A 27,981-nucleotide genomic window follows, 5' to 3' on the forward strand; every position below is an offset into this window, starting at 1 on the left:
AAGAGGGTGGATATTACGGCACCTAGCTTTGTGCGTTGCCGGCAATAAATAGAGGTTGAATGAAAACAAATTCAATGTGGTTTAGGTTTTTTAATACAACTTTATCCACAGGAATCTAGGGCCTTGTCTTACCTCCTTGCTTCTGTTCTCTTCCGGAACTCATTACTCTAAAGGAAAATTTCAAATTCAAAGTTTTTCTTCTTTTGTTTTAAATCAAATGATTTCAGCCTTTGAGGACTTTTCCAGGCAGGACGAGCTACTAGGGGGCGGTGCCTCCAGGGCGGGTCGGCTCTGAGGCCCCGCCCCCGCCCGCTCCCCGCCCTCCTTTTCCTCCTTCCCTTCTTCCCGGCAGCCCTAGCGCCTTGCCCGGCGCTCCTCAAGATGGCGGCAGACAGCGAGGTGAGATGTTTCCTCCCTATCTATCCCTGTCTTTAAGTTCGCTCCTCCGTGTCAACGCCCGGGGCTCAATCTTTTTTTCTTTCCTTTCCTTTACCGTAGCCCGAGTCCGAGGTATTTGAGATCACGGACTTCACTACTGCTTCGGAGTGGGAAAGGTGAGTGAGTCGTATCATTGGTTATCAGTACCGTGGGCCCCGGCGCCCCCCTGCCGCTTCCCCAACGCAGACCACATGTGATGCTACTTCTGCGGGAAAAGCAAGACCGGCGAACCCCCGGCTCTGCGTCTTCTCCAGTCCCCAGTCTGCTGCAAGCCTCTTCCGCGTCTCGCGTCTGACAAGCCCCGGTCCGCCCCCGTCAGCCAAACCCTTGAGATGCGGCTCTCAGAAAAAGTTTTGTTTACTCTGAGACCACTTTCCTCAGACCTTGGTTGTTGCCCACCCGCGGAAACATTTCCGTAGTTACCACTTCCGTTCCTGGTTTCATTTCCGTTTAACTCATTTTGTTATCATAAACAGTAAACTTGGCAGTTGCTTTTTTCCTCTCGTGTGCATTGGCATATCTCTTTTAGGAGGGGGCCTTCATAATCCTGGTGGTTGTCCATCTGCCACACTCCCACCATCTCCATTCTGTCCTTTAGAATAACCTTTTAAGATAGGCTGCAGATGGCTGTGGAACTCTTTGATTCAAGTTGTTAAATTTCAGTGAGTAATGTGCCCAGTCTTCCTGTGACTATTAAACCTCACTGAACAGCTGAGTGAAATTGTTGTATCACTGAAATTAGTTGAAAGCCAACTCTGTGAAGGAGCCATACCTTAGATTGAGAAATTTTTCTGGTCGGTGTCACAGAGACCCTTCTGGGTATGGAGGTCTGTATTTAGCTTGTTGCAGTGTTTTATAATCCTTCTGGTTTAGAGGAAATTTGTGCATTTTATGTCATTAGATAACAGAGGAAAATATAAAAAGAAGATCCCTGCTGGAGGGGCGCTTGGGTGGTTTAGTTGGTTAAGCGGCCAACTCTTGATCTCAGCTCAGGTCTTGATCTCAGGGTCATGAGTTCAAGCTCCATGTTGGGCTGTATGCTGGATGTGGCCCATACTTAAAAAAAAAAAAAAAAGTCCCTGCTGGAATAATAGTTTGACTTGTGGTATCCTCCAAAAAAGAAAAGTCAGTAAGACATAACCATACTGGCAAGGCTTTATTGAGCAGGTATTGTGTCCAGAGTTAAACTAAGGGAAAAGAACAAAGAATAAAACAAAACCTTTGATCCATTTGTTAAACAGAACAGCAAATGGGTAAATTGTAAGCCAGCCGGTGATAACTATAAAAATAGTAGTTTAAGGAAGGATGGTATTGTGGATTACAATTAAGGGAGATATTTTCATAGAAAAGATAGGAAATGAGCTGGGCCTTGAAAGTGAGAAGTGGTGGGTTAGACATGAGAAGTTATTAACATGAGCAGAGACCGGTGAAAAGTGAGCCTTTGAGACTTCATGAAGATGTCTTTACTGGAGTGAAGGCTACCTGTTGAAGAGAAATACATAAGATTAATAAAATGTAACAGGTCATGGACAGCCTCCAAAGCTGAGTAAAGGAATCTCTAGACTCGGTGCTTTAAGACCAGGGATTCTCAAACTTTAGTGTGCATCAGAATCATAGTTTCTGATCATATCTGAGTCGGACCTAAAAATGTGCATTTCTATCAAGTTCCCAGGTGAGGCTGATGTTGCTGGTCAGGAGACCACACTTAGAACCATTAAATAACAGTAGTGAGAGACCCTTGATTTTAGAGTGGCGAAGTGATAGCATGAGAGTTGTTTCAGGAGATTAGGTAAAATGAAGCCAGGTGACTTAACTTTGATCAATAGGTTGGTAATTTGGAGACTGGAGAGAAAGGGAGGACAGGAGGGAGGATTATAAGACATTGCAAAGAAGATTTTTAGATAGATAAACTTGATGAAATGTTAGAGTAGAAGGAAACATGCAACTGGAGTTTATTGCCTGAAAGAATGAAGATATGGTGGCAAGTGGGAAGAGTGCAGTTTTAGACCTGTTGAATTTGAAATAATAGCTTGATGTCTTGAAGGTAGATAGAAAAATGTAACCTGAGGGGCACCTGAGTGGCACAGCGGTTGAGCGTCTGCCTTCGGCTCAGGGCGTGATCCCGGCGTTATGGGATCGAGCCCCACATCAGGCTCCTCCGCTGGAAGCCTGCTTCTTCCTCTCCCACTCCCCCTGCTTGTGTTCCCTCTCTCGCTGGCTGTCTCTCTCTCTCTGTCAAATAAATAAATAAATAAAATCTTAAAAAAAAAAAAAAAAAAAAGAAAAATGTAACCTGAATCTTGGAGGGTGGGGGTGAGGAAGCAACAAGAGTATGGAATGGAAACAGGATTTTTTTCCCTTTAGTTGAATATTCAAAATATCCTGAAGTGCAATATTAAGTCCTTTAGCTCCTGATACAGAAATAATTGTTAACACAGTTATGAGAACTACCAAAAGGTAGGAAATTTGGTTTTTGGCTTTTATGCTCTTGTTTCTAGAGCTAAAGTAGTGTTTTACAGCTCATAGGAAAATGTTAACACTTCGCAGTCTAACTAAACCTTGAGTTTAATGTGTGAATGGAAGTTCTTGTTAATATGTTAGGAGCCATACAATTTATTGAGAGGACTGAATAGAACCCCCTCTTTTTAATCTTTTGTCCTTTGCAGAAATATTTGAGTGCCCATGTGTCAAATACAGTGCAGGACGTAGGGATGCGGTCAATAAAAATAGACAATTCCTTCTCTTAACATAGTCTAGTGGAAGAGATGGGCGTGAATCAAATAATACAAATGAGTCTGTAATTACAATTGAAATAAGAGCTGAGAAGGGAAAGACACCTGGTCTTACAAGGGCATATAACAAAGGAACCTGATAGAGAGTGAGGAGTCAGAGGAAATGACTCTTCAGCTGTGATCTTGAGATTTTTCAGGGATAGTTATTTAATTTCCTTGTCAAATCTTAATACTTTCAGTAGACTCCAATTTTTCTCTTTTAGCTAATACCAACAGAAACCATAAAATAAGTATTTTGATATGCTCCTTCTACTGTGAAAGCAGTATTATTTTAAATGATTTTTATTATAATACCTCACAGTAGAAGAAAAAAGAAAAATCTCAGAAACCTATAATTGTACCACTAGGAGATAGGTACTACTAATATTTTGAGAAAATTTCTTCTAATCTGTGTGCTGTAAACGTTTTGTATCAAGACATATTAACACTTATTTCTATAGCTTCCATTTTTTTCATTTCATATATGAAATGAGCATTTTCTTATTTCCTCAAGTGGCCTTCAAACATGATTTTTAATGGATGCATACTAATCCATTCAGTGGATATACCCTTAATTTACAGCTGCTTGCTGCAATTGGACAGTTAGGTGGCTTCCAGTTTTTTACCTTATTAAATACAGTGTACATTTCACATGCACATTTTAAAAAAAGATGAATTTTTTTATTTTAGAGATAGTGGGGGTGGGGCAGAGGGAGACAGACTCTTAAACAGACTTCCTGCTGCCTGGTATAGGGCTTGATCTCACGATGCTGAGATCACAATCTGAGCTGAAACCAAGAGTCGGCAGTCTAACCAACTGTGTCACCCAGGCCCCCCTCACATGCACATTTTTGCTCTCATGTGGATACATTTAAAGTTTTTACTTACTTTTTTTGGTAAACATGTTGACTTATTTCTAGAGTATTCTATCTTCATAACTAGTAATTGCCTTTTGACTGAACTACACAGCAGTGAATTAGTGTATTTATTAATACTGCCTTCAATTTTAAAGAGGAATTAGAAGGTTCATTTAAATCATAAGAACTCGGATTTATCATTACTATCATTACTGTCTTACAACAGATGTAAATATTAACTTATAATGTCACTGAAGGAAAAAACCTGATGCCTGTGAATATATTTTGACTAGAATTAACTCTACTGCTCTAGCAATATGATGTAGGTGTTTTAGGAGAGCAATTTTGCTATTAGATTGCATCATACTTATATGAGAAGTTAGCTTCTTAGTGTAATAAAAGCCTTCTGAAAGAGTCTTTTAATGCTACTACTGAGATTTGACCGTTTCAATTTGCTGATATTGAGTATGTCATTAGTCAAAATTCGTTCTTTTTAATAGGTCAGCTTCATCAGTAGATTTAAAGATTAGATAGTGATTAGTTTTAAAATCCGTCAGTTCCTTATTGCTGACAAATCTTGTAGTTTCTTGCCAGCAAACCTTAAAACACAGTTTATTTTATTTTATTTTCATTTTTATTTTTTAAAGATTTTATTTATTTGACAGAGAGAGACAATGAGTAGGGGGAACAGCAGGCAGAGGGAGAGGGAGAAGCAGGCTCCCCACAGAGCGGGGAGCCAAATGCAGGGCTAGACCCCAGGACCCTGGGATCATGACCTGAGCCGAAGGCAGATGCTCAACTGACTGAGCCACCCAGGTGCCCCAAAACATGGTTTATTTTAATGAGCAAAGTTCCTGAATGTTTTATTTTTGGAAGAAGAGGAAGATAAATCAATTCCTAAGTGTCTTCAAAGGAAAAGTTAATTTAAATAGATTAGTTATTTTGAGGGTAGGGGAAAGATTATTGGTTTCATAATTTTTTTTTTTAAATTGTATTTGTCAGAGAGAGAGCATAAGCAGGGGGAGCAGCAGGCAGAGGGAGAAGCAGGCTCCCTGCTGAGCAGGGAGCCTGATGCAGGACTTGATCCCAGGACTCTGGGATCATGACCTGAGCCGAAGGCAGACTCTTAACCGACTGAGCCACCCAGGCGTCCCAGTTTCATAGTTATCTTAAATAGTATCCTTTTAGTCTGTCAGTTTTTACTTCTGTTCCAAATTTATATTCATAAATATATAGAGAGATTTATTAATTCTTAATTTATATTTTATAGAAGCAGAATGCCTTTGTTGGGTAAGCAGTAGACTTTAAAAGTCAAAATTTGGGGTGCCTGGCTGGCTCAGTTGCTAGAGCTTGGAACTCTTGATTTGGGGTTGTGAGTTTGAGTCCTATGTTGAGGGTAGAGTTTACTTAAAAAAAATTTATTTAAAAAAAAAATCAAAATTTAAGAATTCTTGGATTAGAGAAGATTATTTCCACATTTATTCCACATCCATAAATTAGACTATTAATACTAAACTTACTGAGCTATCTCTGATAAAAATGTTAAAATATAAAAAATACTTTTTAATTTTTTAATTTTTATTTTATTATTTATTTATTTTTTAAAGATTTTATTTATTTATTTGACAGAGACAGCCAGCGAGAGAGGGAACACAAGCAGGGGGAGTGGGAGAGGAAGAAGCAGGCTCCCAGCGGAGGAGCCTGACGCGGGTCTTGATCCCAGAGCACTAGGATAACGCCCTGAGCTGAAGGCAGGCGCTTAACGACTGCGCCACCCAGGCGCCCCTAAAAAATACTTTTTTAAAGAAATTGTGTAACAATAGTTAAAAAAAAAAAAAAAAACTGTTAAATGTTCAGAAAGTTTTTTTTGTTTTTGTTTTTTATTCCTCCCTAGGTTTATTTCCAAAGTTGAAGAAGTCTTAAATGACTGGAAACTGATTGGAAACTCTTTGGGAAAGCCACTTGAAAAGGTCAGATCTATTTGCTGGTGTCTCTAAATAAGTATTTACTTTGAAGCTTCTTTTTTTAAGCCCTTTGCTGCATTTGGTACATTTGAATTAAATGTTTTTTTCAAGTTATGTATGATCTATGAACATAAAGTGGCGTCTGGAAGAACTTGGATTTGAATCTGGCAAAAAACATATGTAAGACATTTGTGAACTGTTTTTAAATAAAATTTTATATGTATAATGTCATTCTTTGTGAGTGATTTTGTTTCTTCTGATGTTTACTTCTCTCTTGCCTTCTCCCTTGGAATATTAGAAAATCTTTTTAAAAGTTTTCAGAGAAACATTGCAATTACCAACTTCATGGTAGAATATTTTGCTTAACTAATGAGGAAAAATCTTGGTCTTAACTGACTTGCTGTTACTAGCAGCTATTTCACTCAAGTTTTTTATTTTACAATACCACGAATAGTATTTGTCCCCCCCTTACCCCTTTTTTTCAACTTCATGGAAGTTTTGAGGGAATTTAAGAATGAAGAAATCATTCAGAATTGAGGTAGTACTTTGATTCTAATCTAAGATATTGCTGGATATTAAGATTCTTAATTCTAATCGAAGATAAACCGTGCCCCAAATAATTACCAAAGAATACTCAGAACAAACCTAGACTTTCTGTTTTTCACTAAAGGGAACTAACAATTTGATATTAGGCTTATGTATGCTTTGTTTTGTTTGATAATCATCTTGAAGTAAAAGTGATCATTTTTATTATAAGTCTATTATTAACTGCAGTTTATCCCTCTGTAAGGAGCTCTCAATATTTGTGAGGGTTTTTAAGCTTTATGGTGAAATTAACAGAATTTGAGATTATCAAAGCATTAGGATTTTCTTCTTTATTCATATGAATAAGAGCAGAAAAAGTAACACTGCGTATAGAAATCACACATCATTAAAAGTCATTTAAAGATATGCTGAAATATAAATTGATTTATTAAAATATTTTAATGATTACGTTTTTGAATAAAGAGAAACATTTTTGAACACATCATTCTATTCCACTTGAAACAAATACATAACAACAATTGATATAGATGACAATAAAATTAAGGGCAAAACAAGGTAGCTATAACTGGAATGGGAAATAATTTGCAGCACCAAAAAGAGAGCCTGAGTATTTGTGAACTCTAATGTTATTTGTATTCCTTAATACTTTGGATTTATGCATATTTACTATCTGCTGTGTGCGAGATCTGAAGAAATAATGAACAAGACAAGATCCATGTTGCCATTAACATAAATTCTGATGAGGGAGAGAAGTAATAAATAAGTAGATTAAAATTTTAGATACTAAATTCAATTTTGGGATATAAATTGGATAATGTATTCAAAGTATGTAGCATACTGCCTGGCATGGGCTAAAGGAAGGTGAACTCTCCAACCCTTTCCTCCCTGTAGATAGTGGTAAATAAGTGAGTTAGGGAAAACATGAGTAGATTGCAAGGTGAGCTGTTAATTATGATGAATAGGATTAAAGAAGTGTAAAGGACAGGGATTATTGAGCATATAAAAGAAAGTTTAGCTAGTGACTGAAGAGATTTTAATTCATGTGGAAGACAGGGATTACCCAATTAAGAGAAATTAAAAAACCCCTTTAATTATGAAGAATGTAGAAAATTTGTTAAGTAGACAAAATAGTATGATTAACCCCCATGTGCCCATCACTCAGTTTCAATAATGTTCTATTTTCTTGTTTCAGTAGTACCTCAGTCAACTCCACCCCCCACTAGATTTTTTAATAGTTTTTTAAAATAAAAAACTTACATATATTGTAATGCACAAAACTGGTCAATTTTGACAAATGTTTATATCAGTGTAACAACACGCCTCACTCTAAATACTGAACGTTGCTGTCACCCCAGAAAGGTCCCTAGCAACCCTTGCCAGTTAATCCCAGTGCTCCTCACTCATGTTCCCCAGGCATCTGCTGTTCTCTCTTTTTCTTTTAAACTGTAGATTACTTTTGCCTGGATCTTGAATTTCATGTACATGGCATCATACAGTATATACTTTCTGCCTGGCTTCTTTGTGCCTGCGAGAATCACTATTTCTTTTTATTGCTGAGTAGTACTCTGTTGTATGGATATACTGCAGTTTGTTTCACTTGTTGACAGACATACTGGCTATGAATAAAGCAGAACATTCTTGTATGAGGCCTTTGGAGACGTATGTTTTTATTTCTCTTAGATAAACACGTGGGAGTGAAATTACTGGATCATAGGATAGGTGTATGTTTAACTTTAAGGAACTGCTAAAGGTTTTTATACCATTTAATTCACCTACCAGCAATACATGTATGAGAGTTTGGGTGGCTCTGCATTCTCACCAATTGCTTGTTTTTCAGTCTTAAAAATTTTAGTCGTTGGAGTGGGTATATAGTTTGTGAAATTATTTGTATTTCTCATTCTGGTGTTATTTGTATTTCTGTGATGAATATTAATATCGATTACTTTTCATGTGCTTATTAGCCTTTTGTCTTTCTTTGTGGAATGTATATTCAAATTTTTTGTCCATGTTTTAATTGGTTTGAGTTTTTATTGAGTTTCAGGAGTCTTAGTTCTTTTATGTATTCTGCTTTTAAATCTTTTCAGATAGTAGTTTTGTAGGTTGTGAAGATACGCTTTTTATGTTTTCTTCTACAGGCTTTATCATTTTAGCCTTTAGGTCTGTGATCCATCTTGAACTAATATTTGTATATGGTTTGAAGTGAGGGATCACCGTTTAGTGTTTACATGTGGATATTCTGTTCTAGAACCCTCTGTTGCAAACACTTTTCTCCATTAAATTTGTCAGACAGTTGATGTATGGGGTTACCTTCTGGAATCTGTATTCTGTTTCATTAATCTGTTTGACTTTACTATGTCATTACCACATTGTCTTGACTCTGTAGTTTAGGGTTTCCCAACCTTGGCGTTATTAAAATTTTGGGCCAGATTGTTATGGGGCTGCCTCAGGCAGTATAGAATATTTGGTAGTATCCCTAGCCTCTAACTCCTAGATGCCAATAGCACTCTCCCGGTGATAACGACCAAAACTGTATCTAGACATTGTCACATGTCCTCTGAGACAGGAAGTTGCTGTCAGTTGAGAACTGAGCTTTATACTAAGTCCTGAGGTTAATGTAAATTCTTTAGCTTTTGTTGTTTTCCCAGGATTGTTTTGTCTATTCTAGGTCCTTCATGTTTCCATTATGAATTTTAGAGTGAGCTTCTCAGTTTCAATAGAAAGGATTATGAATATGCTGGAACTGAATGGGTTCGTGTTCAATTTATAGGACACTCTGGGGGAGAAGTGACATTTGGACAGTCTTGACGCTTCCAGTCATGAAAATGGCACATCTCTCCATTTATTTAAGTATTTAGTTTTTCTTGGCAGTGCTTTAAAGTTTTTGGTGGAGGTCTTGCATATCTTTTGTTAAATTTATTACTATTTTCTGTTGTATGTAGTTGTAAATGGAATTGTTTTTTTAGTTTCATTTTTTATTTGTTTACTGCTAGCACATAGATGTACAATAAAATTTTGTATGTTGACTTTAAAAAAATTCTTTTTGAGTACAGTTGACACACAATGTTATATTAGTTTTAGGTGTACACCATAGTGATTCGATGAGTTTATGCTATGCTCACACATGTAGCTATCATTTGTCACCATATAGCCTATTACAGCTTCATTGACTGTATTCCTTATGCTGTGCCTTTTATTCTCATGACTTACTCATTCCATACCTGGCAACCCCTGTCTCCCCTTCACCCATTCTGCCCATTCCCCCATCCACCTCCCCTCTGGCAATCATTAGTTTGTTCTCTGTATTTATAGGTTGTATGTTGACTTTGTATCCTCAGACCTGGCTAAAGTAAAGATTCATAATCTTATTGTTAATTCTTTTGCATTTTCTACATTCATAATCATGTTGCCTGTAAATAGGGAACTTATTTCTTTTTCAATTTTAGTCCTTTTTATTATTTGATACTGCACTAACCAGGACTTTTTTTTTTTTTTTTTCCAACGAAAACAGCTAGTGACCCCTGTCACTTATACACAATCATGCACAGTGTCGTCAGGGCAGTCTTGTTTGTTTGTTTGTTTGTTTGTTTAAGTAAACTGTTCCAAACATGGGGCTTGAATTCATGACCCCAAGATCAAGAGGCACATGCTCTACCAACTGAGCCAGCCAGGTGCCCCTAACCAGGACTTTTAGTACCATGTTGAGAGCTGTTGAGAGCATTTTTGCCTTCTTCCGTCGTAAGGGGGGAAATGTTCAGTGTTTCAACATAAAGAACGTCATAGATTCTTCATAGGTGTCCTTTATAATTTTGAGGAAATTCTTTTCTTAGTTTGCTGAAAGTTTTTTTTTTATAATCATGAATGATGTTTAATTTTTTGAAATCTTATTCTGTGTCAAAATAATTGTGGCTTTTCCTTTTTGTTTTCTAAATGTGGTAAATCATGCTGATTTAAAAAAAATTTTTTTTGTGGTAAAATATATATAAGATTTACTGTTAGGTGTTAAACTCAGTGGCATTAAGTACTTTGACATTGTTGAAGTTTTCATCCCAAACTGAAAACTTCATTCTCCTTAAGCAGTAGCTTCCTCTTGCCTCCTCTAAGCCTCTGGTAACCCATATTCTATTTCATTTCTTCTCTTTTCTTTTCTTTTCTTTCTTCCTTTTTTTTTTTTTTAAAGATTTTATTTATTTGAGAGAGAGAGAGAGGGAGGGAGAGAGAGAGCATGAGCAGAGGGGCGGGGGAGAGGGAGAAGTAGACTCCCCATTGAGCAGGGAGCCTGATGCAGGACCTGATTCCAGGATGCTGAGATCATGACCTGAGCTAAAGGCAGATGCTTAACCGGCAGAGCCACCCAGGCACCCCACCGCCATTCTATTTCTGTTTATGAATTTGAGTAGTCTAAGTATCACATATAAGTGGGATCATAGAGTATTTGTCCTTTTGTGTCTTGCTTGTTTCACTAAGCATAATGTCTTCAGCGTTCATTCATGTTGTAGAATGTGTCAGAATTTTTTTTCTAAGGATGGAATAATACTCCATTGTATGTATATACCACACTTTGTTAATCCATTCGTTCAACTGTTGGACATTTGAGTGGTTTCTATTTTTTGGCTATTATGAATAATATTATGAATAACGTATTCACTTCTTGGCTATTATGAATTATATTATGAATAATGCTGCTGTGAATGTGGTTTTACAAATATCTGTTCAAGTCTCTGCTTTTGATTCTTTTGGATATATACCCAGGGATAGAATTGATGGGTCATATGATAATTTTTAAAATTTTTTGAGGAATTGCTATACTCTTGGCTGTGTGCAAATTCTGTTCTGTTTATTTGAAGATACCTTTATTTTACATTGTTTCTGAAGGATAGTTTTGCTGAAGAATTCTGGCTTGATATTTACTTATTTATCATTCATTCATTCATTCATTCATTCATATATTCCAGTTCTTTAAAGATAGATTCTGTTTTTACTTTCAATATTTTCTGATTACAAGTTAGGTGTCATTCATATTTTTTTTTTCTGTTTTGGTGTTTTTCTCACTGGCTGGTTGTAAGCTTTTTCCCTTCAGTTTTCTTTTTAAGCCATGTAACTATTATGTGCTTAGGTATATTTACTTATTATTTTTCTTGCTTAGATTTGTTAATATTGGATTTGTAAATTTTTGTTTTTCACCAAACTAGGGAAGTTTTGGCTATTATTTCTTCAAATACTTTTCTGCCCCATTCTCTACTCTTTTTCTGTGACTTAAGTTATATTTGAACTCTTAATACTTTTCCACAGGTCTCTGAGGTTCTGCTGTCCTCATTTTTTTTTTTCTCTCTCGTAATTTCTCTTGGTTTGTTTTTGAGTTCATTTACTCTGTCTCTGATATTCTGCTGTCTCTGATTTGCTGTTAAGCCCATTTGATATATTTCTCAATTTAGTTATTGTGCTTTTTAGGTCTAGAGTTTCCATTTCGGTCTTCTCATGGTTTCCAGGTGTCTAAGGTTCCTCCTCTCTAAATTTATTTTGAAAATATTTCCTTTTAGTCCTTGAGCATATTTATTATAGCTAGTCTAAAGCCAATTGCTACATCTAGGCCTTCTTGGGGTTGGTTTCTAGTGACTATATTCTTTTGAGTATAGGTCATATTTTCCTGTATTTTTGTTGTTGTTGTTTTTTAGTTTGTCTTGTACACGTGCATATCCAGTAATTTCTTAATTATATGCTTGAATTTTCAATGAAATGTAGAGTCTAGATTCTGTTGTGTTCCTCTGAAAAGTAATTTTTTTGTTTTAGCAAGCACTTCATTTGACTGCACTGAAACTCCACTCTCTTCTCATCGGTGACACCACTGAAATATTTTTTTATAAGTAGACTCCATGCTGGGTGTGGAGCCCAGTGTGGGGCCCAATCTCATGACCCCGAGATCAACACCCGAGATCAACACCTGAGATGAAATCAAGAGTTGGATGCTTACTGACTGAGCCACTCAGACACCCCTGAAATCTTTTCTTTTAGTTTCTTTGTCACCGTACTGTGGAGTCTCCACTGTTTATGCCTGGTTTAACAGATAACCAAAATTTGGGGCAGAGTTTATATACAAATTTCAGGGCTTACCCCCTATTGGTTTCTTCCCTTTCAGAATTTATGTCTTAACTTTAGAACTTTCCTGTCATCTTCGAAGTTTGTCCTCTGTTGCCTGAAATCCAGTAAATCTCCATCGTTCTGCAACTGAGTTGTGCACAGGATAGAGTGCCCTTAGATCAGCAATTCTCATGGTGTGTGTCCTGAGGACCCCTGTTGGTCTCAGACCATTTCAGCGGTTGAGAAGGCCCTGCCTTTTCTAACTACATTATGTATTTGAGGCCAGTTTTCTTCATATACTTCTGTCAGAACAATGGATTGCAAAGCTTGAATGAAGGTACAGATAACGAGAATGGAAACGTCTTTTTAAACTATACATTAAAGAGATTTACAAAATGTGAAGTGCCACCCCCCTCATTCATATTTTTGTTTGTTCTGGAAAATAGTGGTAGAACATTAACATATAATAAGTTCTTTGTCATTTTTTTTTTTTTTTAAGATTTTATTTATTTATTCGACAGGGATAGAGACAGCCAGCGAGAGAGGGAACACAAGCAGGGGGAATGGGAGAGGAAGAAGCAGGCTCATAGCGGAGGAGCCTGATATGGGGCTCGATCCCATAACGCCAGGATCACGCCCTGAGCCGAAGGCAGACGCTTAACCGCTGTGCCACCCAGGCGCCCCAGTTCTTTGTCATTTTTAAGTGAACTAAAAAATTTATAATTTTTTCCTTTTTAATTTCTAATTTGGGTTCCTCAGTAATTTTTTTTTTTTTAAAGATTTTATTTACTTATTTGACAGAGAGAGACCCATAGCGAGAGAGGGAACACAAGTGGAGGAGCGGGAGAGGGAGAAGCAGGCTTCCCGCTGAGCAGGGAGCCTGAAGCAGGGCTCAATCCCAGGACTCTGGGATCATGACCTGAGCTGAAGGCAGATGCTTAATGACTGAGCCACCCAGGTGCCCCTCCTCAGTAATTTTTAAGAGTAAAGAGCAAAGGAGTCGTGAGGCAAAAAAGTTTGAGAACTGCTATCTTAGACCAAAGCATACAAACAGGCAAATCTCATCAGGTAAAATTCTTTTTTTTTTCCCATGGATACCCTGGTTTCTGCCTCCATTTGGTCACTCTTCAGAGCCTTGAAAAATTGAATTGTTTTTGTCCAGGCTTTATAATTTTTATCTGAAGAATGGCTAATCTGACCTATTTTACCATAACAGACCCTGAAGTGCTGGGAAATGATTTTAAGAGAGGAGGAAATGGCAGTTACTGAGCATCAGTTAGGGTGCCATGCAATATAATAGGGAATGTGTCTGTTAATTTACTTAATCCTAATTCTTAGGCAGATTTTAATGGTTAAGTGTTACCCCATTTTATGGACAAGAAATAAGGCTTTGCATTCTTGTAGTAATTTTCTCAAGGTCTTTCTGCCAGTGGTTGGTTTAAACAGGATTACACCTAGGTCACACTTGTTTCAACAACCCATGTTGTTTCTATTTTACCCTGCCTTTTTTGGTTTTAGAGATTTAAGTAAATGTAAACTTAGGTAGAGGAAGTATTAGAAAAAGTTTCTAAAGCAGGTTTTGGAATTTTTAGTGTCTTGGGCTTAATAAAATAGTTAAAAAGTCTTGGTTAACAGTCTTGGTGGCATGAGTATGATCTTGCTTGAAGGCAGGGTATTTAAAGAAATGACCTTTTAAATTCTTTTTAGCCTTGTAATTTTATGATTGTATGTAGCCAGCAAAAATTGTAAGTACTTATTGTGAGATATTAAGTTTACGTATAGCATGATCTGGTAATTGAACTGGTTAGTCAATGACTGACTCTTACCTCACTAAAAATTCATGGAAGAAGAATCATTACTTTAGAATATTAAAAGAAGAGTACTGACTATAATAGTATTGAAATGAGTTCAGATTTTTCATACCCACTTAGTAGATTGGAGTGACACTTCAGTACTTAAAGTTCATTTAGCAAATATAAAATAAATTTGAATTACAGGTTTTCTCTTGTGTGAGAAACTTCCTAAACTTGTTATAACAACAGGTCAAACTTAAGACTGATAGAAACATTATAAACAGTTTAGATTCCTTTTTTTGCATTCTTTCAGAACATTTGAATGTTTTATGGATTAGACTTTTTTAAAGACAAAGTTTTTGGAAATTAGACAGTTGAGGATCAGTCAGTGATGAGAATAGTGTTTCTAAAATGAAGTAAATCAAAATCAAAGCAACATCGAGCTGCCTTTAATGTTTTTAGGAATAGGATTATTTAAGGTAAGCTTTATAGTCTTTTTTTCCCCTCCATTTTTGTTTTTCCTTTCAATAATAACCATAGTGTATGTAACTTTTCTGAATGTTATACAGAAGGAAAAAATTAGCATTTTATCATATTTCCTTTTCTTTCAGATTGAAAGTTTTTGGAGTTCTTTGTTGTGTTAAAGTTTGTATTGTAATATAAAATGTCCGTAGGTACCTTTAAAGAGATATCTGATTGATGAGGAGTCTGGGTTCTATACTTCTTGTGTTGGCAGTCTAGTTCTGTTGCTTACCGTAACCCCATGTGGCACTGTCCCATCTCAGCCAGTGGTAGCTGCTTAAGCAGAGTAGAGTATAAACACATAGAATTACTTAACACTTTTTTTGCAATAAAATTGATTCACTGATTCCTTAGAGCTTCTAGAAGTTAAAAATTTAGCATCCAGCTGGGGAGAAATGAAGTTTTATGTAATGTATTCTGGCTGAAAAAACTCAGGTTTAATCCGAGATAGATTAGAGGTGTCTTCAGAATTTTTTAGTTCTATTATTTCCTAATTCTTTCTTTTGTATATTTTAAAAAGATTTTTGCTTGCCATTGAGTTACAGCACAACATTCTTTCAGTGTGAAGTAAAATTTTCAGTGTACATCATGAATTACATTTTGAACTTTGGTATAGGGCCTATGCTGCTGTTTAAACAAATACTGTATAAACAAATGAGAAGGTCATCTCTGCAGATGGAGAGGTTGGATTAAGAGATAAAATGCTTGGGCTTAAATTACAAGCCACGCTGACTCAGAAGAGTTTTAAGTTCTGGCTGTGGACGTATGCCCAAACTCCTATTAGAGCTGAGTGCCCGAGGTGGCTGTAAAGAGTACTTGTTGCCTGTAAAGCAGACTTATTTGTGTCAACCAATGTGTCTTATGAATACTTAAATAAATCTACTGGCTAGTTCTTTTCCCTGAGGATTAGCCTGTTTTGTTTTTGTTATGATTTGTTACGATTTGTTCCGATTCACTTGTAGTTGGCTGTGTCCCCTTTTCTTAGGAGATCTTACTGTTAGAGTTCTTAGGTAGTTGAATGTTCTCTGGATGAATTGTGGCTCTTTATTGATTCAAGAGGGACTAATGTCAAGTTCCCCTTTGTTTCGGACTTTCCTTTTTTAGGGTTTTTAATAACCTTCTGGTTCCCCCTATTTTTCATGTTGTAGCATGTATCATTGGGGGTTATCTATCTTTTAACTTTCTTGATGGTATCTGTAGTTTTTGCTTTTACATTTAGAGCTATGATCCATTTTGAGTTACTTTTCATGTCAAGTCTAAGGAAAGGATCCAGTTTTTTTTTTTTTTAAGATTTTATTTATTTATTTATTTGACAGAGAGCCAGCCAGCAAGAGAGGGAACACAAGCAGGGGGAGTGGGAGAGGAAGAATCAGGCTCCCAGTGGAGGAGCCGGATGTGGGGCTCGATACCAGGACTCCGGGGTCACGCCCTGAGCTGAAGGCAGATGCTTAACAACTGAGCCACCTAGGCACCCCCAGCACAGATTATTTTTTTAATGGCTTATATTTTAATACTGTATGTGGTCAGAAGGATTTCTTATACCCATGGATGAAAACTTTAATTTTAGCTCTATATCAAGTGGCTGTCTACCTTGGCTGCACATTGGAATCACTTGAGGAGCTTTTGAAAAATTCTGGTATTTAAGCTACAACCTCAGAGATTTTGATTTAATTGGTCTGTTGTGGAGCCTAGTTATCAGTACATTTTTTAAAGCCTCTTCAGTGATTTTAAAGTCTAATTAGGTTGAGAACCATAGCTATATCCTCCTTAAAAAAAGAAATGGAAAAAAATTCACATTTTTTTAAACACTTACCTAAATTTTCTCCCTTTCAATAATGTGTTGCATTTGTGAATGGAAGAAACAGTTTTTAATTTGCTAAACAATTAATCATTAAATTTGTATTTCTTAAATGAAGGATTATATTTTACATGATAGGCCATTTAAGATGAAATTAGATTCTGGTAACAAGTAAATCCTAAAGATGACTTGTGTTTAGGTGTTAGAGAAAATTTCTTAATCCAGAAAGGCAGTGAGTTTACTCATCTGTGTTTAGCCCATGCAATGAGGACATAAATTTCACAAAAAACACAGCATGAGAACTCTGATGTACGTATGTCAGTTCCAGTCAGAGAGAATACCTTTTGAACTGGGTTGTGTGCTATTTCAGGTTGTTAGCATAGATCCCAGTGTATATGTTATCCAAATATATCACATATTTCTAATACATCCACAAACATTTATAAGCATATTTAAATATAGTCACGTATTTAAAATGTATTACATATTTCCTAGCATCTTTGGGACATATGGGGGTTATTATAAATATTAAGGTAATTCCTAAGATACTTAAGTATGTAGGCACTGTTGAGTTTTGTGATGCAAAGCAGAATAGAACATAGTTTTTCCTTTTTACAATCTGGTGGAAAAAATAAATACATAAAAAATGATTAGTGGGACACCTGGGTGGCTCAGTCAGTTAAGCGTCTGCCTTTGGCTCGGGTCTCATGATCCCAGGGTCTGGGATCGAGCCCCGCATTGGGCTCCCTGGCATTGGGCTTCCTGCTCAGCTGGGAGTCTCCTTCTCCCTCTCCCTCTGCCACTCCTCCTGCTTGTGCTCTCTCTCTGTGTAAAATAAATAAATAAAATCTTAAAAAAAAAAAAAAAGAAACTGCCAAACTGTTTTTCTAAACTGGTTGTACCATTTTATGTTCTTAGCAATGTATGAGATTTGTTATTCCATTCTTTCTGACTTGTGGCATTGTCAGATTTCTGTTTTTAGTCATTCCATTGGGTGTGAGGTGGTGTATCAATGTGGTTTTTTAATTCGGATTTCAGTGATGACTAATATGTGGTAGTATCTGCTAATTCATCATAGTTAACTGTGTTCATTGGTCATTTTTATTATTTTTAAAAGATTTTATTTATTTGAGAGAGAGAGAGAGAGTGCACGTGAGGGAGAGGGATCATGAGCAGGGGGAGGGGCAGAGGGAGAAGCAGACTCCTTGTTGGGAAGGGCTGGGCGGGGAGCCAGATGCGGGACTTGATCCCAGGATCCTGGATCATGACCTGAGCCAAAGGCTGATGCTTAATTGACTGATTGACCCAGGCACCCTCATTGGTCATTTATATCTTCTTTTGCTAAGTGTTTTAGTCTTTTGTTCCTTTTTTTCCTTTAAATGAGGTTGTTTTGTTTTTTAAATTATCCTCATAATCTGGTTGTGAGTCCTTTGTCAGATACATGTATTTTGAGTCTTTCCTCCAGTCATGGCTTCCCAAACACTTTCTTCTTGTCTTTTGATAAGCATGCTTATTTTAATAAAGTTCATTTTCTTAAACTTTTTTAAAGTTTTATTTTAATTCCAATTAGTTAATAGTGTTATATTAGTTTCAGGTGTACAGTATAGTGATTCATCAATTCCCTACATCACCTGGTGCTCATCACAACAAGTGCACTCCTTAATCCCCATCACCTCTTTGTCCCATCCCTGCAATCACCTCTCCTCTGGTAACCATCAGTTCTCTATAATAAGAGTCTGTTTCATTAATTAAGAGTATGTCACATTTTCTTTCTCCATTCATCTATTGATGGATGCACTTGAGCTGCTTTCATATCTTGGCTAATGTAAATAATGTTGCTATATAAACATAAGAGTGCATGTATCCCCGTGAATTAGTGTTTTTGTAGTTTTTGGGTAAATACCCTGTACTTCAGTTACTGGATCTTAGGGTAGTTCTATTTTTAACTTTCTGGGGAGCCTCCATACTGTTCTCCCCAATGCCTGCACCAGTTTGCATTCCCACCAACAGTGCAGGAGGGATCCTTTTTTTTCCACATCCTTGTCAACACTTAACTGTTTCTTGTGTTTTTGATATTAGCCATTCTGATAGGTGTGAGGTGGTATCTCATTGTGGATTTGATTTGCATTTCCCTGATAATGAGCAATGTTGAACGTCTTTTCATGTGTCTGTTGGCCATCTGGATGTCTTTTTTTGGAGAACTGTCTGTTCATGTCTGCCCGGTTTTAATTGGGTTGTTTTTTGGGTGTTGAGTTGTATCTGTTCTTTATATATTTTGGATACTCACCCTTTGTGGGATATATCATTTGCAAATATCTTCTCCCATTCAGTAGGTTACCTTTTAGTTTTGTTGATTGTCTTCTTCATTGTGCAGAAGCTTTTTATTTTGATGTAATCCCAGTAGTTTGTTTTTGTTTTTGTTTCCCTTGCCTCAGCAGACATATCTAGAAAAAAGTTGCTATGGCCAACGTCAGAGAAGTTACTGCCTGTGTTCTCTTCTAGGAATTTTATGGTTTTAGGTCTCACATTTAGGTCTTTAATCCATTTTAAATTTATTTTTGTGTATGGTGTAAGAAAGTGGTCCAGTTTCATTGTTCTGCATGTTGCTGTCCACTTTTCCCAAACACCGTTTGTTGAAGAGACAATCTTTTATCATGGGATATTTTTTCCTGCTTGTTGAAGATTAATTGGCCATACAGTTGTGGGTTAATTACTGGGTTTTCTATTCTGTTCTGTTGATTTATTTGTCTGTTTTTGTGCCAGGACCATACTGTTTTGGTCATTAGAGCTTTGTAATATAACATGAAATCTGGAATCGTGATGTCTCCAGCTTAATTTTTGTTTTTCAAGATTGCTTCGTCTAGGGGCTCCTGGGTGGCTCAGTCAAGTGTCTGACTCTTGATTTTGGCTCAACTCATAATCTCAGGGTTGTGGGATTGAGCTCCATGTTGGGCTCCACACTCAGCGGGGAGTCTGCTTGAGATTCTCTTTCTCCCTCTGCCCCCTCCCTTGCTTGCACGCACACACACACACGCTCTCTCTCTAAAATAAATGAATACATCTTAAAAAAAAAAAAGAAAGATTGCCTTGGCTAGTCGGGGTCTTTTGTGGTTCCATACAAATTTTAGGATTATTTGTTCTAGTTTTGTGAAAAATGCTGTTGGTATTTTGATAGAGATTGTATTAACTGTGTAGATTGCTTTGGGTAGTGTAGACATTTTAATAATATATGTTCTTCCAGTCCATGAACACGACTGTTTTTCCATTTCTTTATATCTTGGTTTTTTTTTCATCAGTGTTTTTTAGTTTTACAGTATAGGTCTTTCACCTCTTTGGTTAGGTTTCTTCCTAAGTGTGTTATTATTTTTGATGAAATTGTAAATGGGGTTGTTTTCTTAATTTCTTTTTCTGCTGCTTCACTATTGGTATATAGAAATGCAACAGATTACTGTACCTTGACTTTGCAACCTGCAACTTTACTGAATTCATGAATCAGTTCTGGGGGATTTTTGGTGGAATCTTTTGGGTTTCCTGTATATAGTGTCATGTCATCTGCAAATAGTGAAAGTTTGATTTGTTCCTTACCGATGTGGAAACCTTTGATTTCTTTTTGTTGTCTGATTGCTGTGGCTGGCACTTCCAGTACTATGTTGAGTAAAAGTGGTGAGAGTGGCCATCCTTGTCTTGTGCTTTCCCCATTAAGGATGATGTTGTGGGTTTTTAATATATGGCCTTTATTATGTTGATGTAGTTCCCTCTAAACCTACTTTGTTGAGGGTTTTTATTATGAGTTGATGTTGTACTTTGCCAGATGCTTTTTCTCTACTCTTGAAATGGTCATAAGGGTTTTATACTTCCTCTTATTGATGTGATGTATCACTTTGATTGATTTGTGAGTATTTAACCATCCTTGCATCCTGGGAATAAATCCCACTTGCTCAGGATGAATGATTTTTTTAAATGTATTGTCATATTCAGTTTGCTAGTATTCTCTTCTGTATTTTTTCATCTGTGTTCTTCAAGGATATTTGCCTGTATTTTTCTTTTTTTTGTGGTGTCTATCTGGTTTTGGTATCAGGATAAGGCTGGCCTGATGGAATCAATTTGGAATTTTTCCTTTGCTGTATTTTGGAGTAGTTTGAGAAGAATAGATTTTTTTTTTTAAGATTTAAAAAAAAAATTTATTTGGGAGAAAGAGAGCAGAATGAGTGAGAACATGAGTGAGGGGGAAGGGCAAAAAGGGGAGAGAGAAGCAGACTCCCTGCTGTGCAGGAAGCCTGATAAGGTACTCCATCTCAGGACGCTGGGATCATGACCTGAGCTGAAGGCAGACAGTTAACTGAGCGAGCCACCTAAGCACCCGAGAAGAATAGATATTAACTCTTCTTTATTTATTTTTTGTTTTTTAATTTTTTAAAAAGATTTTATTTATTTATTTGTCAAAGAGAGATTGAGAGAGAGAGAGAGAGCACAAGCCAGGGGGAGCAGCAGGCAGAAGGAGAAGCAGGTTCCCTGCTGAGCAAGGAGCCCAACTTGGGACTCAATCCTAGGACCCCAGGATCATGAGCCAAAGGCAGACGAGTAACTGACCAAGCCAGCCAGGCATCCCAGCTCTTCTTTAAATATTTGGTATATTTCACCTGTGAAGCCTGGTCCTGGACTTTAGTTTATTGGGAGGGTTTTGATTACAGATTTAATTTCTTTGCTGGTTATTTGTCTGTTCAAAATTTCTATTTATTCCTGTTTCAGTTTTTTTTTTTTTTTAAGATTTTATTTATTTATTTGACAGAGATAGAGACAGCCAGCGAGAGAGGGAACACAAGCAGGGGGAGTGGGAGAGGAAGAAGCAGGCTCATAGCGGAGGAGCCTGATGTGGGGGTCGATCCCATAACGCCGGGATCACGCCCTGAGCCGAAGGCAGACGCCTAACCGCTGTGTCACCCAGGCGCCCCTATTCCTGTTTCAGTTTTGATAGTTTATATGTTTCTAGGAATTTATCCATTTCTTCTAGGTTGTCCGATTTGTTGGCATATAGTTTTTCATAATATTCTTCCATAATTGTTTGTATTTCTCTGATGTTTGTTGTTATTTCTCCTCTCTAATTTGTGATTTTATTTGAGTCCTTTTGTATTGATTAGTCTGGCTAGAAGTTTATCAATTTTATTGATTTTTTTTTTTTTCCTAAAGAACCAGCTCCTGGTTTCATTGGTCTGCTCTAATGTGTTGTTGTTGTTGTTTTTTTAGGTTTCTATTTCATTTATTTCTGCTTTAATCTTTTTTTTTTAAAGATTTTATTTATTTATTCGACAGAGATACAGACAGCCAGTGAGAGAGGGAACACAAGCAGGGGGAGTGGGAGAGGAAGAAGCAGGCTCATAGTGGAAGAGCCTGATGTGGGGCTCGATCCCATAACGCCGGGATCACGCCCTGAGCCGAAGGCAGAGGCTTAACCGCTGTGCCACCCAGGCGCCCCTATTTCTGCTTTAATCTTTATTATTTCCTGCCTTCTGTGGGTTTTAGGTTTTGTTAATTATTCTTTTTACAAAAGGTCCCTTACATGTGAGGTTAGGTTGTTAGAGATTTTTCTTGCTTCTTGAGGTAGACCTGTTGCTATAAACTTCACTTTTAAAACAGCTTTTGGTACATCCCAAAGGTTTTTAACCATTATGTTTTCATTTTCTTTTTTTCCCCATGTACTTTATTATTTCTTCGTTTATTTCCTGGTTGACTCATTCATTGCTTATTAGCATGTTATTTATTGTCCATGTATTTGTGGTCTTTCCAGATTTTTTCCTGTGGTTGACTCCTAGTTTCATAATGTTGTCAGAAAAGATGCATGGTATGACTTCACAGTCTTTTTGAATTTGTTGAGGCTTATTTTGTAGCCTATTATGTGATCTGTTTTGGAGAATGTTGGATGTGCACTTAAAAAGAAGGTAAGTTCTGTTGTCATATGATGGAATATCCTGACTATATCTGTTAAATCCATTTGTACCAGTGTGTCTTTCAAAGCCATTGTTTCCTTGTTGACTTTCTGTTTAGATAGATGATCTGTCCATTGGTGTGAATGGGGTGTTAAAGTCCCCTACTATTATTGTATTATTGATTAGTTCCTTTATGTTTGTTATTAGCTATTTCATGTATTTGGGTGTTCCTCATTTTCTTAATTTTAAATTTTATTCTTAGTGCCTTTTGTTTCCTGTCACAGGAATCTCTGCCTGTCTCAAGGTTGTAAAGACAGTTCTCCGTTTTCCTCTATGTGAATATCTTATTATTCCAGGAGTGTTTGTTGAAAAGACCATCCTTTCCCCTTTTCCTACTGAATTGCAGTAGCTCCTCTGTTGTAAAATGGAGTATAAGAGTGAATGTATTTCTGGACTACTATGCCTTATTGATTTATTTGTCTTTATGCCAGTACTATACTGTCTTAATTACTATAGCAAAATCTTAAAATCAGGTAGTATATTTTTCATCAGAATTATTTTAGGTATTTTAGGTCCTTTGGATTTCATATTAGTTTTAGAAACAGCTAGTCAATTTCTACAAAATGCCTGCTGGGATTTTGATTAGGATGGTGTTGAATTTATAGATCTATTTGAGGAGAATGACATCTTAGTGCTGTTGTGTCTTCCAATCCATGTACGTTTAGCTCTGTTTAGGTCTTTAATAATTGCTCATCGATGTTTTGAAACATTCTTAGGTAGAATTCTTGCTCATCTTTTGTTACATGTATTTCTAGTTAATTTATTTTTGATGTTGTAAGAGTGGTATTTAAAAAAAAATCATTTTCCAAGTGTTTGCTGCCTGTATATAAAAATACAGATGGTTTTTATGTATTGACCTTGAATTCCACAACTTCATAAGCTCATCAGTTAGTTTTAGTAGTTTGTAGGTTGCTTTGGATATTCTAGTACATATCAGATCATTGTGAATGCAGACAGTTTTATTTCTTTCCATTATAAATGCTTATTTCTTTTTTATTGTCTGATTGGGGCCCACAGAGGTTATTTTTGATGAATCACTGGATTAATTTGAACTAGTCTTGTCATTTCTGATTCTGATGGTAAATATACACCATACTGAAATTTGGTGTCAAAGGACTGCGTCATAATGGAATTGAAGGAGGCAGATTAGAGTGTTGTTTTCTGTTGAACTAATTATCTTTAAAAGTCTGTTTGGTAGACCGATCCTGGATACCTCTTGTTTATTGAATACAACCAAATCGTTCTTGAGATGGCTATTGGTAAGGTTGACAGTTGTTCTCAGAATCCAAAATTAGGGTCAGGTAATGTTTCTTTGTATCATTTAATTAGAGTATTTCAGCTTTTTTGCAAGCTTGACAGATGAGCTTTTCTCTCATTTTCTGGGCTTTGACCTTGTCCTTAGTTTTAGCTTAACTGCTTTATAGTGGGCATTCCTTGTAGCACACCAAGCTCTTAGGTATATCATTATAATGCTTATTACAATTTGAGAATTTTGGTATGGGCCATATATGTCTTAATTCAATACAGGTTAATCTCGCTTTAGAGAAACCCAAAATATAAAATTATAGGTTTTGATATGTATCATATGTGGTGGTTTTTCTCTTAATAAAAAGATTGCTATTTGATATATTAACATAATAAGATACCCTTAGGACATTTAAAATAGGGTTTAACTCCATTCAGAATTATAAATACTTTGTCAGCAACAGTATAAAAAATTTGAGTGTTCTACATTAGATATGGTCATGAAAACACTTTTAATAAAAACCCAGCAACTCACAGAATCATTCCTTACATATTTTCTGTCTAGTTTGAGACTATCTGTGCTTGGCAAGTTGCTGGGTTGGTATTTCCTGCCTCATAGTGGTACTATACTATAATGACTATAATATTCCTCTTCTCTAGTGGAAGGAATAGCTGTGGGAGATTAGAGGCCCATGGGAAAAATCCTTTTTTATGATTATGTTGTATAAGTGAGGGGACTCTTTGGAACTTTTAATTAAAATGTTTTCCACTCACAGAGTTGCTATTTAAGTGAAAATATTTGAATACCAAAGCTTGATAAAGATGGTTGCAAAAACATGTTAAGCAAATACATGCTACAAATGTCATGTCACTCAAGTTGATTCTGCAGACTTTTTTTATTAAGCAATTTCTGATGTCCAGTAATGCTCTGTATTATGTAGTGGTATTACTGGATTTGAGATTGTTATAATGAAAGTATATTTTATTGCCATATTTTTTTTCTAAATTTTAAAATTTATAAAATGTTACCATTTCAGCTAAAAGTAATTCAGATTTTGCTAATGGTAGGGAGGTTTTTTTTTTATGGTATGTAAGGCATGAGACTTACTGTATTATCTTGATTTTATATATTTATCTCACAAAAATTATTCAAAAATTATAATTTTGTATGTCACTTGATAGTTGATATTCTAAGGGAATTCTCTCTTTAAACATGGATGTTTTCCCATTTTATTGTTAAATATAGGGTATATTTACTTCTGGCACATGGGAAGAGAAATCAGATGAAATTTCCTTTGCTGACTTCAAGTTCTCAGTCACTCATCATTATCTTGTACAAGACTCCACTGATAAAGAGGGAAAAGATGAAGTATTGGAAGGTAAGTTGTTAACTACATATTTTGAAACTCTTGACTGTAAGAGTGATTATAATTTTGAATTATGAATTTAGTTCTCTTACTTAAAAGTAGTGTCCCCTGGAGATGTTTTACATTTGCCAACTTGTTTCACTACATGTGAAACAGAGTATGAACTTTTTAGAGGAACAATCATAGTAGCATTCATTTCAAAATTAATTAGATTAGCAAATATTTATTGAGTGCATTTTAACCCAGAGTTAAAAGAAATTTACAGTCCAGTAAGGAAGATATGGTCTATAAATAACTAACAGTAGTGGAAGATAGAAAATGAAAAGTGCCATCCCAGAGCACAGAAAAAGTGCTACTGAAGTTTGGAGAAGAAACGATCAGTTCTAATTGAGAGAGAGCAGAGAAGATGTAATGAAGAATTAAGCAATTAAGCTGGAATTTGAAGGATGTAAAAATAAAAGTTACTATCTGATTTGTCAGTGAAGTGTTTTGGTTTTACCCCCGAGTTTGTAGTCAGATCACGTGGATTAAAATTCAGGTTCTTCTTACTAGTTACTTGACCTTTCTAAATCTGAATTATCTCACTTGTAAAATGAAGTAATAACATCTGGAAGATTAATGGGAAGATTTAATGAGATACTGTATGTGAGCACCTATATCAGTACCTGGCCTGTGCTAGGTACTTAGTAAATGGTGCTTGTGGTTATTAATAGGTTACATTGCTCCAAATCTCTGAATGGTGCTTTTAAAGTTGTTCATAGGTCAAATCATCCAAAATTTGTCTTGAGATAGAGTAGCATATAATAGTGAGAGACCAAGGTGTTGAAAAAATATGAGTTTTGGAGCTGTCAGTCAAATACCCTTCTTCACTCACTCAAAAAATAAATATGCAGGATGTGTTAGTTTTTCAGGGCAGTTGACGGCATTATGCTAAGTGGAATAAGAGAAAGACAGATATTGTATGATCTCTCTTATATGTAGAATCTAAGAAAAACAAAAATGAAAACAAAACTTACCAGGCTTATATTTATGAGAACAGATTGGTGGTTCCCCGAGACAGAGGTTGAGGGTTGGGCAACATGGATGAAAGGGGTCAAAAGGTACACATTTACAGTTATAAAATAAATAAGTCGTGGGGATGTAGTTAATGTACAGCATGATAACTGTAGTTAATAGTACTGTATTGTGTATTTGAAAGTTGCTCAGAGAGTAAATTGTAAAAGTTCTTATGACAAGGAAATTTTTGTTCTTAACTGGTGACAGATGTTGACTAGACTTATGGTGATTGTTTCACAGTGTATACAATTAATGAGTTGTTATGTTGTATACCTGACAGTAATGTAATGTTAAATGTCAATTATATTTCAATTGAAAAAATAAATTAAAAAAAGTTTTTCTCGTCAAAACAGATGATCATTTCTAAGTGTAGGCCTGAAATATTTGTGCCTTTTCTTGTATAGGAATAAAATTACATTACCTTTTGTATTATATGCATTTTTCTTAGAAACAATAAAGTAGTTAGCATCTGCATTTAGATTCATAAACTAGGACAGATAACATTGACCATCTGTACACATATGTAAAACAATTATACAGTAAAATAAAATAATTACACTAGAATATGAACGTGTGTACTTTAGGAGTAAGGGGATGAGGGAAATATGTGCAACTGGTGGGAAGTCTGATAATAGCCCAGAGATTTCCTGGTCCAACACTCTGCTGACTAATGTGAAGGAACTGTTAAAGGTAGAGAAATCTTGAGTGCTGTTAATTTTTTATTTATTTGACAGAGATACAATGAGAGAGGGAATACAAGCAGGGGGAGTGGGAGAGGGAGAAGCAGCTTCCTGCTGCGCAGGGAGCCAGATGCGGGGCTGGATCCCAGAATGCTGGGATCATGACCTGAGCCGAAGGCAGACGCTTAAGGACGGAGCCACCCAGGCGCCCCTTGAGTGCTGTTAATTTGAGGAAAGATCATACATTAAGGAGAAGCTGTTAAAATGATGAGGCTAAGAATCAGTGTTTCTGAGATGAACTCGTATAGGGGACTGTGATATGAAAGAAGATGAATGCATTTAAGTTAGTTAAAGTCATTATTATTGCATGTGTATGTATTGTGCAGTTTTAATTTGGTTGTGATTAAAGCTGTACCCAATGGTAGAAGTTACACGTAAACCATCAACTCATTTAATTTGGAGATACACATTTAAAACTATACTATCAGTGGCCAGAAGTTTTGAGCACTGATCTTTTATTTGTTGGGGTTGTTCATTGCTTCAGTTAAAGCATCAAGTCATTAGTGTTCTCCTATTTATTCTTTTTGAAAATTAACAAAATATAAATTTGCTAAGGAATTATGGCTATACAGCAAAAGGAAGTTTATGAACAAATATTCTTTATACTTTGAATTTATTATGCATTTATTAATAAATAAGGATCATTTATGTCATTATCTTATTATAAATGGCAGTGCAAGTGCTTAAAGATGCATGGGTAGTAAGTGGGAAGCTGGTAAGTGATTTAATAAGAACACTTAAGATGGCCAGAGGCCAGCAAAGACTAGCCATAGGAGGCGATAAGGTGTTGACAGGACTCTTAAGTAGAATTTTGAAGAAAACTAG

General features: G+C 36.2%; 1 protein-coding gene across 2 annotated transcripts in view; it reads left to right on the forward strand.

Moving 5' to 3' along the window:
* The first annotated feature begins 348 nt into the window (after nt 1–348).
* RAB3GAP1 (RAB3 GTPase activating protein catalytic subunit 1) overlaps nt 349–27,981 on the forward strand; it is a 108,453-nt gene continuing 80,820 nt past the window's right edge. For both annotated transcript variants that reach the window (XM_044388246.3, XM_057316270.1), the window contains exons 1-4: nt 349–399; nt 499–554; nt 5,961–6,036; nt 25,240–25,372. In XM_044388246.3, the coding sequence (XP_044244181.2) occupies nt 382–399; nt 499–554; nt 5,961–6,036; nt 25,240–25,372 (283 nt within the window). In that variant the 5' untranslated portion in view covers nt 349–381. The remainder of the gene's footprint in view (nt 400–498; nt 555–5,960; nt 6,037–25,239; nt 25,373–27,981) is intronic.

This window comes from Ursus arctos, unplaced genomic scaffold (assembly GCF_023065955.2).
Source record: "Ursus arctos isolate Adak ecotype North America unplaced genomic scaffold, UrsArc2.0 scaffold_1, whole genome shotgun sequence".
NCBI classification, from domain to species: Eukaryota; Metazoa; Chordata; class Mammalia; order Carnivora; family Ursidae; genus Ursus; species Ursus arctos.